Source organism: Propithecus coquereli, unplaced genomic scaffold, assembly GCF_000956105.1.
Source record: "Propithecus coquereli isolate 6110/MARCELLA unplaced genomic scaffold, Pcoq_1.0 Scaffold346, whole genome shotgun sequence".
NCBI classification, from domain to species: domain Eukaryota; kingdom Metazoa; phylum Chordata; class Mammalia; order Primates; family Indriidae; genus Propithecus; species Propithecus coquereli.
The window spans coordinates 1,813,125-1,827,392 of NW_012149130.1; the positions used below are offsets into that span (position 1 = coordinate 1,813,125).

General features: G+C 41.0%; 1 protein-coding gene across 1 annotated transcript in view; it reads right to left on the reverse strand.

Moving 5' to 3' along the window:
- The window catches only part of CECR2 (cat eye syndrome chromosome region, candidate 2), a 193,556-nt gene that overhangs the window by 76,201 nt on the left and 103,087 nt on the right, over positions 1–14,268 (reverse strand). Inside the window, exon 2 of the mRNA XM_012651030.1 lies at positions 2,874–2,968. Within this exon, the coding sequence (XP_012506484.1) occupies positions 2,874–2,968 (95 nt within the window). The remainder of the gene's footprint in view (positions 1–2,873; positions 2,969–14,268) is intronic.

The following is a 14,268-nucleotide window of genomic DNA, read 5'->3' on the forward strand; positions in this document are numbered from 1 at the left end:
GTGTGCGCTACCTCACCCGGCTTCTTCTTTTTTTTAATAAGTAGAAGGAGACTATTCTAAAATAATGATAAAAAGCATAGTACAGTAAATAGATGTTTCTATACATGATAATGTGCTATATACATTATCAAGACTGTTCAAAGGCTTCTCAGATTTCATTTAATCCTCATAACATTAATAACTTTACTGGGTGTTATTATCAATCCTACTTTATGGATGAGGCGAGTTATGCACAGAGAAATTAAGTAACCTTCTTAGCTCCACACAATAGGTATGTATGTCTTAGAGCCAGAAAAGCAAGTATTCACTTATCCAAATTTCTCTTTCTTCAGAATGAGATAAAAGTACAACTTCAGGCCGGGCGCAGTGGCTCACGCCTATAATCCTAGCTCTCTGGGAGGGCGCGGCAGGCGGATTGTTTGAGCTCAGGAGTTCGAGACCAGCCTGAGCAAGAGCGAGACCCCGTATCTACCAAAAATAGAAAGAAATTAATTGGACAGCTAAAAATATGTAGAAAAAACTAGCCGGGCATGGTGGCGCATGCCTGTAGTCCCAGCTGCTCCGGAGGCTGAGGCAGGAGGATCGCTTGAGCCCAGGAGTCTGAGGTTGCTGTGAGCTAGGATGACGCCACGGCACTCTACTCAGGGCAGTAGAGTGAGACTCTGTCTCAAAAAAAAAAAAAAACTTGTAATGTGAATGTGATTCTATTCTTTTTTAGGTTTTAGAAAATTTTATTGACACATAATAGTTATAAATTCTATTCTTAATAGCAACAAAAATTAAATAAAATAACCAGGTCTGTGTCTGACCTAAAGCTGTAACTTTTTACTGAGTGATATTATGGGCAAAATAAATCTCAATATTGTAAAAATGTCAATTTTGCACAAATTTCTTCACAATTTTATTTGATTCTAGTAAGAATGATAAGGGAAACTTCTTTTTCTTTTTTGAGAGACAGGGTCTCACTCTGTCACCCAGGGGAGAGTGCAGTGAAGCAATCATAGCTCACAGCAACCTCAAACTCCTGGACTGAGAGATTCTCCTGCCTCAGCCTCCTGAGTAGCTGGGACTACAGAGGTGAGCCACTGTGCCTGTCAAATAAGGGGATTTCTTATAGAACATCACAAAATATTGTAATCGTTATCTGGAAGAACTAACAAGCAGAATTAGTTAAGACCAATTTTAAACAGAATGACAAATTAGGGGGACACACGCCCTATCACAGAGGACTGTCCTGTTAGAGGTAATAGCCCATATGAGAAGGCTTAGTTTACAAATCGCTTTCTCACACCAAGTTATATGCTCTGTTGACAGACTATTTTTTACTTCTAAAGACTTACTGCTCTAAGTGTATAATTTGCAATTATACGATCATTATAGTAATTACTAGTGGACTGCCTCATCCCACCCCAGTACAGCAAACTCTGTGAGAGCAAGGACAGTGTTTGTCCTGCCAGCACCTACTCGCCCACGTCCAGAGAGCCGACTAGGATTATGGAACCAGTTGCCCTCATGCACTCATGGTCCAAGGATAAAATGGAACCACCTCTGTGGTGGGAAGCCTGCCGTTTTTCTTAAAAAAAAAAAAAAATCATAACCAGGCATTTCTTTTGACCAAGTGATGGCAATTCCATAAACTTATACTAAGAAGACAAAAGTTTGCACACCTAGTGAATTTTGCATAAAGCTATAAATCATGTTTATAATGGCTAAAAGCTAGACATAACTGTCCACTATCAGATTGGATTATTTGACAACCACAATTAAAGAAAAATTGGTTACATGAAAAATGATTACTATAATGGAAAAAATTCCAGATATTACAATGTGAAATTACACATACAGTACAGATACAACAGTACTTAAATACACATAAACTCCCAAGCCCACATCCTAAATACAGAACGGAAGAAAATATACTAAAATTTATTTTACTTGTATTTGTATTTATAAATCCAACCTGAGTATTCTAGGGGGAACAATCATTCTTTTGAGTCCAGGAGCAATAATGCTCCCCTAAGGAACACAGATGTCCATCCTGAGAAAAATGGCATTTAGTCAATCTCTTTCTTACCTTGTATGTAAGTTTATTGCACATTAACATTGGGTATACTTTCCTAGCCCTAACAGATTGAATTCATTAGAACAAAATTAACTGTCTGAAAAATATAAACCATAACAACCAAAATCCCTACATGGCATCCGAGGGCAAGACACTGGGAAACTCGTGTCTCTCCTGCTTGTGAGTTTGCCCTGTAGTTCTGTATAGAAATGTAGCAAAGAAAACGCATATATCAAGTTAGGGTGAAATCCAGGGGAGAGGTCCTATCAGGAAGCTCCTTTATTTGTTCACATAGATAAAATTTTGGTCCAGGTTTCTACACATCTCAAAGGTACTGGAGAGCGGTGTACTTGGCTGTTATGGGGTGAGGGAGCCTAGAGGCTCCAAGCTAATTATGCTACTATTGCCAGTTGTGTGAACAGCAGAAGACACTCAACTGGCAGAAACGTAGTAAAATCTATTTTAATTTGTTTGGCAATATTTTACCAATAATACAACCAAAACTCAGAAAAAGACAAATACAAGAAGAAGAAATTCTATACTCAAATATGTTAGCTGGTGTAGCCAAGAGTAAGTGATACACATATGAGAGTAAAATAAACTCAAGGATTGTAACAGAATAAAAACTCAACTGCAGAATGAGCCAAGCACAGGGCTTAGCTTGAGAATCTATTGGTATATGCTCAGCCTACGCTGTTACGTAATGGCTAATGGTCAGTTCTGGTTTGTTATAGGAAACAGGAAACATCACTCTGACTAGTTAATTAGTTCCCTGTGCAAGAAACACTTCGTAAAAGTCAGGATTACTCACGTGATATCCCTTCGTTGATAGCAGCCCTGAAGCAGGCAGGCAATGAGGTCACTGATAAACTCCACATCATCTCTGTGAAGAGCTGCTTCTAACTCCTGAGGGAGGGGAGAAGGAGAGAGGGAAACTGAGAAATTAAACACAGAGATTTCTTAAAATCCACCTGCCCCTCACTACCACCACCACCACAAGTCCCAAGTAACTGAATGGTCAGTGCAGCAGAAGGACTTGCCTGCGATCGACTCTCCCTCCCCTCCCACAGTCACGGCTAGAAGAGCAACTAGAGTTCAGCTTTTTGTTTTTTCCCAGCGGTTATTTCTCCCATTGCTGTTTACCAAGCCCCATTCCTTTTACCTGCACACTAGAAGAAACACAAATTTCTCTTTTTTATAAAGCAATGCTAGTTTCATAATCGAAGAGCTTAACTCTGACTATATAATAAAGTATAAACATGCTGTATTGCTTTCTATTTTAATGGCAAAATAAAGGAGCAATCATGTAACTGATTACAAAGTATTCTTCATTTACTAAGTCTCAATAGAAAAATCATCTATAACAGCTTTAAAGAACCACTGTGTTATGAACTAAACAGCACTGGTAGTAAGCAATATGGTAATTTTCATTTTGGAGACACTATGACCAATGACAGGAGATTGCTTGAACTAAGATTAATCTCACATCATCTGGAGAGAAATGAGGTAATGTCTATGTTAATGGTCTAATCCTAGCTGAGATGCGTTTGCATTCCTTAGTGTTCAAGTTAGGCAATGTAAAGATTTCACTAGTCTCAGCGCAGTATTCTACAAAGATTAGTTTGGACGGGGGCCATTAGATAAAAAGTGAAAAGTGGGAAACTTTAGGTGATCCTATGTCTCTCAACACATCAAAATAAGCAGATATTTTATGAGATGATAGAATATTTTCTAAGTCATCAAGTGTTTTACTACAAACGTTTGCCCGTATTCTTTGAACCAGGATGCTATGTTCTGCATGCGAACCATTTCCCAAGAGTCTGCTACACTTATGGTTTGACTACCTCATAACCAGATCCATGATTCACAGGAAAATCATATGTTTGAGAATCTCATTAACGGTTCTGAAAGTAGAGGAGATGTGCAAAAGATGTACCTTCTAATCATAACACCAATTATGTGGTAGTTTATGCTAAAGAAGGCATTCTACTTCTGGTACAGAATTAATAAAGTTCCTTTGTAAATTATTTTAATTGTTCCATTTATTATTTTATTTTGTTATTTCACTTTTTAAAATTCCCAAGTTTGGAAATGCTCACTCTAACAAAACTTCACAAGACAAAAAATTGCTAAGCATAATAATAACTGACACAAACTATAAACTATTAATACCACTCTGAGGCAGGTTCAACTAAAAAGTAAGGGGTCCCATATCGCCTCGAAAGCTCAGACAGACGAATACTCAAAGTTCAGAGACAAGGCTCAAGCCTGAAAACATTTTGCTCGTCTTAAATACAAACCTGGGAATTGCTAACACATGTATGGAAAATGTTCTTATTCTTACATTATCTTATTAATTTCGGTGGGCAGACTTCTTTCCTACATTCTAGTTAGGTGTTACTCAGAAAAATAAGAAACCCCACCAATCAGAGTTAACAAGGATTTTATCTATAATGAGCCAGAATTCATTAATTCAACAAATATTTACTGGGTACCTACTCTGAAGATAATACAGTACTTCCTAAGTACTAGGGAGCTTAGTTTACTTAGGGGGACTAAAATGGTACAGAGAATAAAAACAAAGTAACAAATATTCTTTGATATGGAAGTGGCGCTACTGTAGCTGAGATGAGAAAATTGTGACTGCGTGACAATAGGGAGAGGCAGGGCATAGGCGGGTGCAGGGGCAACACAGCAAAGGTGCCCGTAGGCTGCGAGGTTCAAAGTATTCTGAAGATTACGGGAAGGGGAGTAACGTGAGCTAAGATTGAGAGCCAATACTGGATACCAAGCTGAAGAGTTTGCCCTTTGTTTGGAGGACAATGGAGACCCACTACGGTTTATTTTTTTATAGAGGAGAGGCGGTGAGACGAATCTAGCCGCCACGTATGTCAGACGAATTCTGGCGGCTAGGAGGGTGAGGGGAACTGTCTGCGCAGGCAGCAGTGCAGGAGAAAGGTTCCAAAGGACTCACTGAACAAGGGAAAGAGCAGCACCTTGCAGGAGTAAATGAGAGCCCCGGCAAGGGAAGATGTGAATGGCTCATATTTTAAGCCTGGTCACTGGGGCAAGACTCCAAAGTAAACTGGAATTACAACAGAAGTTATTAACAAATCCTCGAAGCACAAAGTCCCAGGCCACCTCGTTTGTCAGACAAGCCAGCATCACTGAATGCTGGAGCTGGAAGGTAAATTACAGACCACATATTTCAACTCTCTCAATTTAAAGATAAAGACACTAGGTCCAGAAAGGACAGTGACTTTTTCCGGGGCACGCAGCAACTCCATGACAGAGCCAAGTGAAACCCAGGCTCCCAGTCCAGTGCTCTGCCCACAGAAGCTGCAGCTCCCTCTGGCGGATGCTGTCTGTCTGGAAAGGCCTGATGGCATCAACAACCACGGTCACAACCCAACCACTCTGTTTCCTCTAAGCCATCACGTGTCCCTCTCCCTAGGGAGAAATCCCGCCCCCGCCCAACTACGCTGTAGTCCCTGACCAGAAAAACTTCGTCTCCAAAGCTGTCCTTGTCACGCTCCACCGTGCTGTCCCCAGGCGGCTTCGCCACCACAGCAGCGCCCACACTCTCCCACCAGTCCTCGCTCCGCCCTCTTCTCTGCCTGGGAACATTAAAAGCACAGTGTGATTCTTGATTAAAGGGGCTGTGGTCTGCACTAACTCATGTCTTCTAAGGTTTTTAAAGAACAGAAGTGCCGAATTAAATGATAATAAAGGCCACACTGGAGGAGACGAGGTAAGAACCGGGAGGCCAGGCCGTACAGCAGAGGAGACTGCAAGAAGTTTGTCACAGGGTCCACATGGCATCTGCCTACTTTGTGGTTTCTGGGAAACCCAGTTACCTTTCTCTTCCATCTCTGCCTTCAGCACACAGACATGCTCTTCTGGTTTCCCCTATCACTGCCAGAGGCAGGTTCTAGCTGCCTGGGTTCTAGCCAGAAAACTGTTCTCAGAGGACACACAACCTAAATGTTTCCTGTGCTGTAGCAATGGCCTCGTGAGTGCACTTGCCGCTCCTTACAACACAACAGTGTCGGTTTCATTCACCTCCTCTACATAGGCTGCTACAGGAGAGGCAAATTCCTGTCTTCTCTGTGGCCCTTCCTATAACATTAGCACAGAATTTAGCAAATATTAACAGTAGGTGGTCAAATAATTCAGCAAAAATATATAGTAAACCCACTATTTGTCAGTTTCCAGGGATACAATGGTGAATAAGAAAATCCCAGTATTATTATAGGAGGGAGGAAGAGATGGAGGGAGGGAATGCTAACATGTAAACCAGAAACGGGAAATTCTTCTGGTTTTTTATTTAATGTGTTCACTGCTGTCTCCCCAGCAACTAGAACACTGCCTGATATACAGTAGGCATTCAAATATTTTCTTGACCAAATGATAGCAAATACTTATAAGAGTATATGATACATGCTATATAAAAAAAACAAAGTTGGCCAGGCGCAGTGGCTCCTAGCACTCTGGGAGGCCGAGGCGGGAGGATTGTTTGAGCTCAGGAGTTCGAGTCCTGCCAGAGCAAGAGCGAGACCCCATCTCTACTAAAAATAGAAAGACATTAGCTGGACAACTAAAAATATACAGAGAAAAAATTGGCTGGGCATGGTGGCGCATGCCTGTAGTCCCAGCTACTCGGGAGGCTGAGGCAGGAGGATCGCTGGAGCCCAGGAGTTTGAGGTTGCTGCGAGCTAAGCTGACGCCACGGCACTCTAGCTCAGGCAACAGAGTGAGACTCTCTCAAAAAAAAAAAACAAAAACCACAAAGTGATGTGGGAAAACTAAAGAAATTGAGGAATATGGGGAGTAAGACGTTGTCAGGGAAGTAAGATTTGTGGGGGGCCTTGAAGGGAAGAATGGCACCAGGTAGCGGAACCGAGAGAACGACAGCGTGAAAGTTCGTAGCAAGTGTGGGAAGCACCCAGTGCTCTCCCCAAAAGTAGAGACGGTGATGAGACACTTTAGATGAGGGTGGAAGGCAGGCTAAGTCTGGTCCCTTCAGAGCACCTGGTCTGAAAACCACACTATGAGTGGATGTTTACCCCCCTGTGCGACTGAGTGTAATTTTTTAATCCCTACCTTGATTTCCAAAAATTCCCATGGGGGGGCAGAGACAGGAGACAATGTGAGAGATGCATAAAGATCAATACTGATGATGTTCTAGTTTCTATTTGGAAACTATTTTCACAGATGATACTACTTATAAATGAATGAAGCAAAACATTCAGAGATCAATGATGAGACTGTCATGAACCAAGGATTAAACTTAAAAAAATCTGTGAACAAGGGGTTTACATTTAAAAAAAAGAAGAGAACAAAAAGTTATTACTGTTTTCTGCCTGCCTTACTAACCAGGTTTCACTGTTCATTCAACCTAGTTTTCTTGACATTATTACAAGAAACTGGGGACTAACATCCCCATAAATTACACAATCTTGTTCTTTAACCCAACTGTGGTGGGTAGGTTAAATTGGATTGGTAGAAACTTCTTCTCCCCAGTGAATTTGGGTTTGCTTTTTCAAGTAAAGCCATGATCTAGTGAGTTAGTAAATGGGGAAAGTTATTAAATAGAAGAGTATAATATCAGGGATGTTGAATCGGCTGAACAGCCTTGAATGGTCTCTCAAACGACACAAGTATTGAGAGGAACTTTGCATCACGTAGAAAATATCCCAACCACTCTCCCTTGCCTACCATTTTCCCCAGTCCACCATCCTTGGAATACAGTAACTAACTCATAAAGACAGTAAGAAAATGGTTTCAAAATATAAAATTGCACTTTAAATATAATTCTATGATACTATGTTTCATATATCAGAAGCTACCTAGAAAACCCACCCCAAAATTTGCAGGCCCAAGCTAACTTTCAAGGTGACAAAGTTATCAGTGAACTTTTTCCCTCTAGCTCAGCAGAATTTAAAATGCAGAATCAATAAAGATTAGAACCCAAATAGGTGATGAATCCCTGGAGAGCAAAGCCTTCTCCCTTTCCCCCTAGTAAGTGTAAACCCCAGAAGTTTGTATCAAATGGATAAACCAAGACATAGTAAGTAACACAATCCTCTTTTCCCCACCCTGTGGTGAAATACAGAGTAAGAATTTTGTAGTAAAACAGCAAAAAAGAATACAAACAGGAAAGCTATTTTTAATCCTGACAAACAAAAGAACTGGCCAATCAGTTAAAATTTTTACACATTGTTTAACAGGTATAGAGTTTCAGATTTGAAAGTTTTGGAGATCTATTTTATAACAAAGTGAATATACTTAACATTTCTGAAACCATATACCTAAAAATGGTTACTACAATTAAAAAAAAATATTTTTGACATTAAAAAAGTCTCTACCTCCAAGGGTGGTTGTAATGATTAAATGAGGCAATGCTGTCCCTGGCACATAGTAAATGCTGTATAAAATGTTAACATGACAATTATTTCATCTTTCTTACAATGATAGTTTGTGGGAAAAGAACAAAGACTAAATGGATACAAAGTGTTCTTTTCAAAATTTGGAGGTTTCTGAACAATAGAAATACAAATTCTTTTGATACGTGGCCTGCAGTGTTCATGCACCAATAAAACTATCTCCAAGAACTACTTGGAAATCCAGGTTACTACTTACAAAGCTTTACTACTTAAGATTTCAACTCAGAGTTTAAATTTTAGATTAAGGCAATCCGGGACTCCACTAAAAATCTCCACCCCGACCTTTTTTTTCTTCTCACTTTCTCTCCTCCCCTTTTGTATTTCCTTTTCACTGTGAGCATTGAACTGTGAGCACAGAAATCTGAACTTTGCCAAGATGCTCTGGGACAGAAGAGGAAGGCGGAAAAAAACAGCAGAAAAGGCACCTAATCAGCATAGAGAAGGGAGACCCCGTTACTACTGCTTCTCTGCAGCTTCAGAGAGTAGCTGAAGGGAGTAACAGGATTTGCCGCCTTTGCAGCTGGCATCACAGTTCATTAGGGAAAAGTCTGTTCAACATCCTTCCACCTTCTCCACCCTCAAGAACAAATCCTTCGAGTCATGCAGTGGCTGCTGGGAAAAGAACTCAGAACTGAGCATGGGGAACAGCCCAGCCTCTCACAGGCAAGGGGAAAGAGCAGAACAGGGCCTTTAACATACACCTTAGAAAAGTGCTTACCATGCTTCACTTTAAAAAATCCTGTCTAATAAACAAAGATAACTCCCGGAATGGAGACAGTGAAATGCCACAGAATATTACTGAATTCCTTTAATGTAACCCCATAACCAACCACTTAACACATCTTTTCTTAAAGCATTACAAGTACTTTTTCTTGTTTGACACATTCCTAATCCCTATAGAAATTTTCTTTAATCTTCTGCTAAAGAAAGTAGTAAAGAGAGAAAAACTTTCTTTTCTCCAACTTCTGAGTAAGGATCAAGATCATAGATTTGCACTTCTGCCATTCGGTCACTATAATTCCTTTGAGTTTATTTAAGGAGGGAAAAATGTCTAAAGAAAAAAGTCGTGTTTGTTGTGTTTGACTTTAGAAGTTTACAAATCTTCCTAATTTGCACAAGGGCCAACTACCATGCAGTAGTAGATCTGGCTTCTGCATAGGACCCAGAACTCCGCTTACACAAAGGAGATGCAAAGCAGGCCCTCTTGAAGGACTATCCCAGCTGCTATCCAAGACAGAATGCCTGGAGTGTGGGCTCAGAATACAGAAAGAAAAAAGCACACCGGCCTCCAGAAGGCAGCTCTGACTTTGGCAGCTGATGCTTTCTAACTTGGTGTAAATTAATTTAATCCCAAAGGCATACTCCATGCCAATTTAGACTGTAAAGTATGAATCAGCTCAAGTGGGTATAATGGTGAGGGACCTGAAACCAGCTACATAACACTTTTAGTTGGCCAAGAGAGTTATCCCAGGAGTCCCCAAAGGCCGGCCAGCTCTGCACTGCTGCTCTGCTGCAAGCACACCACTCCTCAACCTTCCATGAAACAGCTGTGTCACTGGCTACGATGCGGGGTAATAAAAGAAAGGAGCCCAAAACACCACGTCCCCCCAAATATGACTGCAACTCTAAAACATTAGGTTAACTGGAAAATACTAATTATACCAATAAATGTGTAAATCCGGAATATAATTTTCTGAGAATGTGTAAATTACCAAAACTGGCTCCAGAAGTTAAAAAAAAGGCTACAAAGAAGTTCCATGGGTCTTCTCCCACAAGAAAATGCCCTTATAAACAATTCCTGAGCACCGAAAAAGTTGGAAAGCTTCCGACGTTCTGGGAATGCACGTCCAGCATATGGACAAGCACAGCCATGCAGAAAAGAAATCTGGAAGAGCAGGTTCTTGACAGACCATACACAGCCTCAGCTACCAGGTCAAGTCCTCTGGACTTCACTGCCTAGACCAGGGTTTTCCAGTTAGGGCATGGGTGTCCCCTGGGTTCCACAGTGTGTAGTCAGAATACAGGAAACCACAAGGTAGAAACGGCACAGGTTGCTAGACAGTTTGACTTTGACTTTGTTTTTATTGTTGCTGCTCACTGTTTGGGAAGATATTTTTAACTCAAATATTTGCATGACTTTCAAAGATAAAAATAGACTTTATCAGAGAATTACGTTTTGAGCTACTTCAGACTACAGCTCTAGGCCTCTGAAGTTATATAATCATCATTCTCTGCCACAAGGAACTCACTGCTGAATTACCAGGAAATTGTTTCAGGTAGTAGGGAGTTAGGAAAGATTTGAACAGGAAAAAGAAAGAATCATCAAACTGGCAGGACACATAGTTAGGGAGAGACACTGGAAGGCGAGAAGACTCCCTGGTGAGCCCAGGAAGAGGTGAGGGGGCCAGTGCTAGAGAGATGGCAGTGGAAAGGGGAAGAGTGAGATGAAAGGAAAGAATCTCAGAAGCAGAATCAACAGGGTTTTGCAACTGCAGGCGAAGAAAGAAGAATGAGGAAATTTTAGACACATTTTAATCTAGCCCCCCCAAAAGGTTTTAGGATCTTTAATGGATAAACAAAAGTAAGGAAGGTAAGAGGCTAGAGGAGGGGCAGAGACAACAAAGGATGATGCTAGAGATAAGGTCCCACAAGTCTGAAGTGGGATGTAACCTTGCAGTGTTCTAAGTCCAGTTGTTCATATCTGATTGTGTCCTGGTCTCTGGACGAACTGCGAATATCCGCGCACACAGAAAATTTTACATACGATTTCGGGTGTGTGTGTCTTTGAGTGCGGTAGCTTCCTGTGACTGAATCGATTCAATCAGTTCACCGTTTTATGGACCTGTGACAGGCGTGTCACACAAATGGAAAGGCAGCCCTGGCACCTGAAGACACACTATGTGCCAGGTTCAGTGTTAAACGCTGGGGGTGCAAAGAAGAAAAAGAGGACTTGCCCTCAAGTAGCATAAGCTCTGGAAGGGAGGACAGGCACAAGACAGCAGTACGTTCAATTCAACAGGAGGGACACCACAACAGAAGTGCAGTGGAAATGCTGCTAGGGATTAGCAAAGGCTGAGATGCCAGGAACCAGCAGGTGCGCATACAGAAGACAACAGCAGCAAGGGACTCAAGTAAAATGTAGTCACTTCTACGAATGAAATATTTAAAAGATTAAAATTTTATAATAAACTGTGCCTAAATCCCTGGTACTTTTACTGAGGGGCTTTGTGTGTAAAAAAATAAAATAAAAAAGCCCAAAAACAAACAAACAAAGGAATGAAAGAAAAAAAGATAAATCCCTGGTACTGAGCCCAGTACCTCCACAGAGCGGGTGGTCATGGTGCTCACCGAGAAAACGGAAAGAAATTAACTATCGGGTGGCAACCTGTCGAAAAGCTGAATGTGCGACTGAAGATTTTCAGAAAGGGTGAAATCCAGTCAGGAAGAAATCGGGAAAGGCAGGACAACTAGGAAAGACCAGGGAAGATAGAGTCAAGAAAACAGTATTCAATTCTCACTGAAAAAACAAAGTTATGATCAAAAGGGGATAAACTATATGCTATCTATAATGGGAAATTGGTCCCAAGACAAACAATATCTAACCCTGTCCTGGGGGAGACACACTGATGACACTTTGTTGTGGGGCAGGAATATTTCATCAGCCCTGGGAGAAAATATTCCTGCAAAACTAATTCACTGTCTTCTGATTCTCAACTCCTTGGTTAGTAGGTGTGTCTCTCAGAAGGGCAGTGTGTGAGTGGCAGGTGTGAATACGAGGGCCATCAAAGTTTACTGCTATGGTCTGAACGCGGCCCCCAAAGTCCAAGTGTTGGAAACTGAATCCTCAATGCAACAGTGCAGGGAGGTGGGGCCTAATAAGAGGTGATGAGGTGATTAGGTCAGAGGGCTCTGTCCTCACAAATGGATTGACGTCCTTATTGTGGGAGTGGATTAGTTACTGAGAAAGTAGCTTTGTTATAAAAGCCTTCCTGGCTCCCTCTTGCTCACTGGCTCTCACCCTCTCTTGCCCTTCTGCCTTCTGCCATGGGATGGCACTGCACGGTAGCCCTTGCCAAATGCTAGACCGTGATATTTGGACTTCCCAGCCTCAAGAACTGTGAGAAATAAATTTCTCATCTTTACAAATTACCAGGAACACCCACTCTATTCTACACAGTGAGATGTTGTCCAAAAAAAAAAAAAAAAGAATTCCCCAGTCTGTGATACTCTGTTATGGCAACACAATAAGGACTAAGCAAGGACTAAGACAGTTACCTATTCAATTTTAAATATACAAAATGTCATTCTGAGACTGGGGGCCTATGAATATAAAAAAGTTTATAAACCTACAAAGGTGAGGGCCAGATTTGGTAATCTAAAAGCAATCACAATAGAGCAAGACACAGATTAAACAGGAATGGGAGTAGATGGACTGTATTTAGAAAGGGACTACCTTAGACAGAAGCATGAGTGGCAAACCGGTGTTTTTTGGGGGAGAGGCCAAGGAAGGACAAACGACAAAAACAGGAAGCTTTTGTACACTGAAGGCCAAGTTCCAAATTCAATTCAATAAACACTGAGCATGCAGTGGTGGTGCAAACGTTTTTCTTTTTGAATAAAAGAGAACATACCAATACATAGACCAAAGATCTCAACCAGGTAAGATTTTTAAATACAGTTCCCTTATCACTAAATCTTAGAACAATCAAGATGTACTAAAGTTATGCAGAATAAATGGAAATCAAGTAGCCTGCTTTTTCAGAATCACAGCAATCTACACTAGCTTTGTTCTCGACATAGAGAGGAATTGCTTTCACGCAAAAAACTAAACGCCCTGGGTTTTCAGCCATAACACAGAGTATACCTCTCAGTTCCTTATGCCTTTCATTCTCCTAAATGCAAAACGGCAGCTAAATCATTAATTTGTCCTTGTGTAACTATTGTGCCTCTCACAACCATGACTATGAGATGCTTTCTTTTACCCAAGGTATCTCCATTTTCTTTTAGACTCCTTGAAAGATCCCACCACATGAGCCCATACATTATCTATTTTCAGTAAGATGTTTAAACAACAAAAGGGCATATTCCTTTCTTCCACAAACCCTTCTGTATTTTAAGTACCTCCACAGCAAAAACAAAAGACAAGTCCCAGTTTAAAAGTCTACAAAAGACATATTGCCCTCCTGCTCCCTACTTCTAGCAATTAGTGCCTCTCTTCTAGGAAGCTGCTTCTTGGACAGTCTACAGACCATACACAAAAAAGAACATCAGTTTCACATCAGTTCATGGTCTTAAAAGATCATGTGCATTCTCAGCAGTCCTCTTTCTGACAACCCATAGGGTAGTATAGAACAGAGAGCAGAAGCTAACTCGTTTAAATTGCTTTGGTTCCCATCCTCATTCTTTAACTTCATTATCGTCAGTGACAAAGCAGCTTACAAGACAGAAGGGTAGGTTCCAGTAATGTATGCACTTCTGCAGAGAGATGTAAGGATTGGTGCCCACTATTCAAAACATGAGTGGACAAGGTTAGAAACCAGTATTACTGCCTTGAGGACTTTGGCTTAGAAATTTCCTATAGTTACAGATTTTTAAGGGTAGGACAAACAAATGATTTTTCATGCTGCATTCTGTTACGACTATTTTCCTGTTACTTTTACAGATCTTCCAACCCAGATTTCATAAAGTAACAACTCTGGGCTCCACTCCCCAAAGTTTCTGTCAGTAGCTCTGGAAAAGAGGTCCAAGACTCCTTCCCCC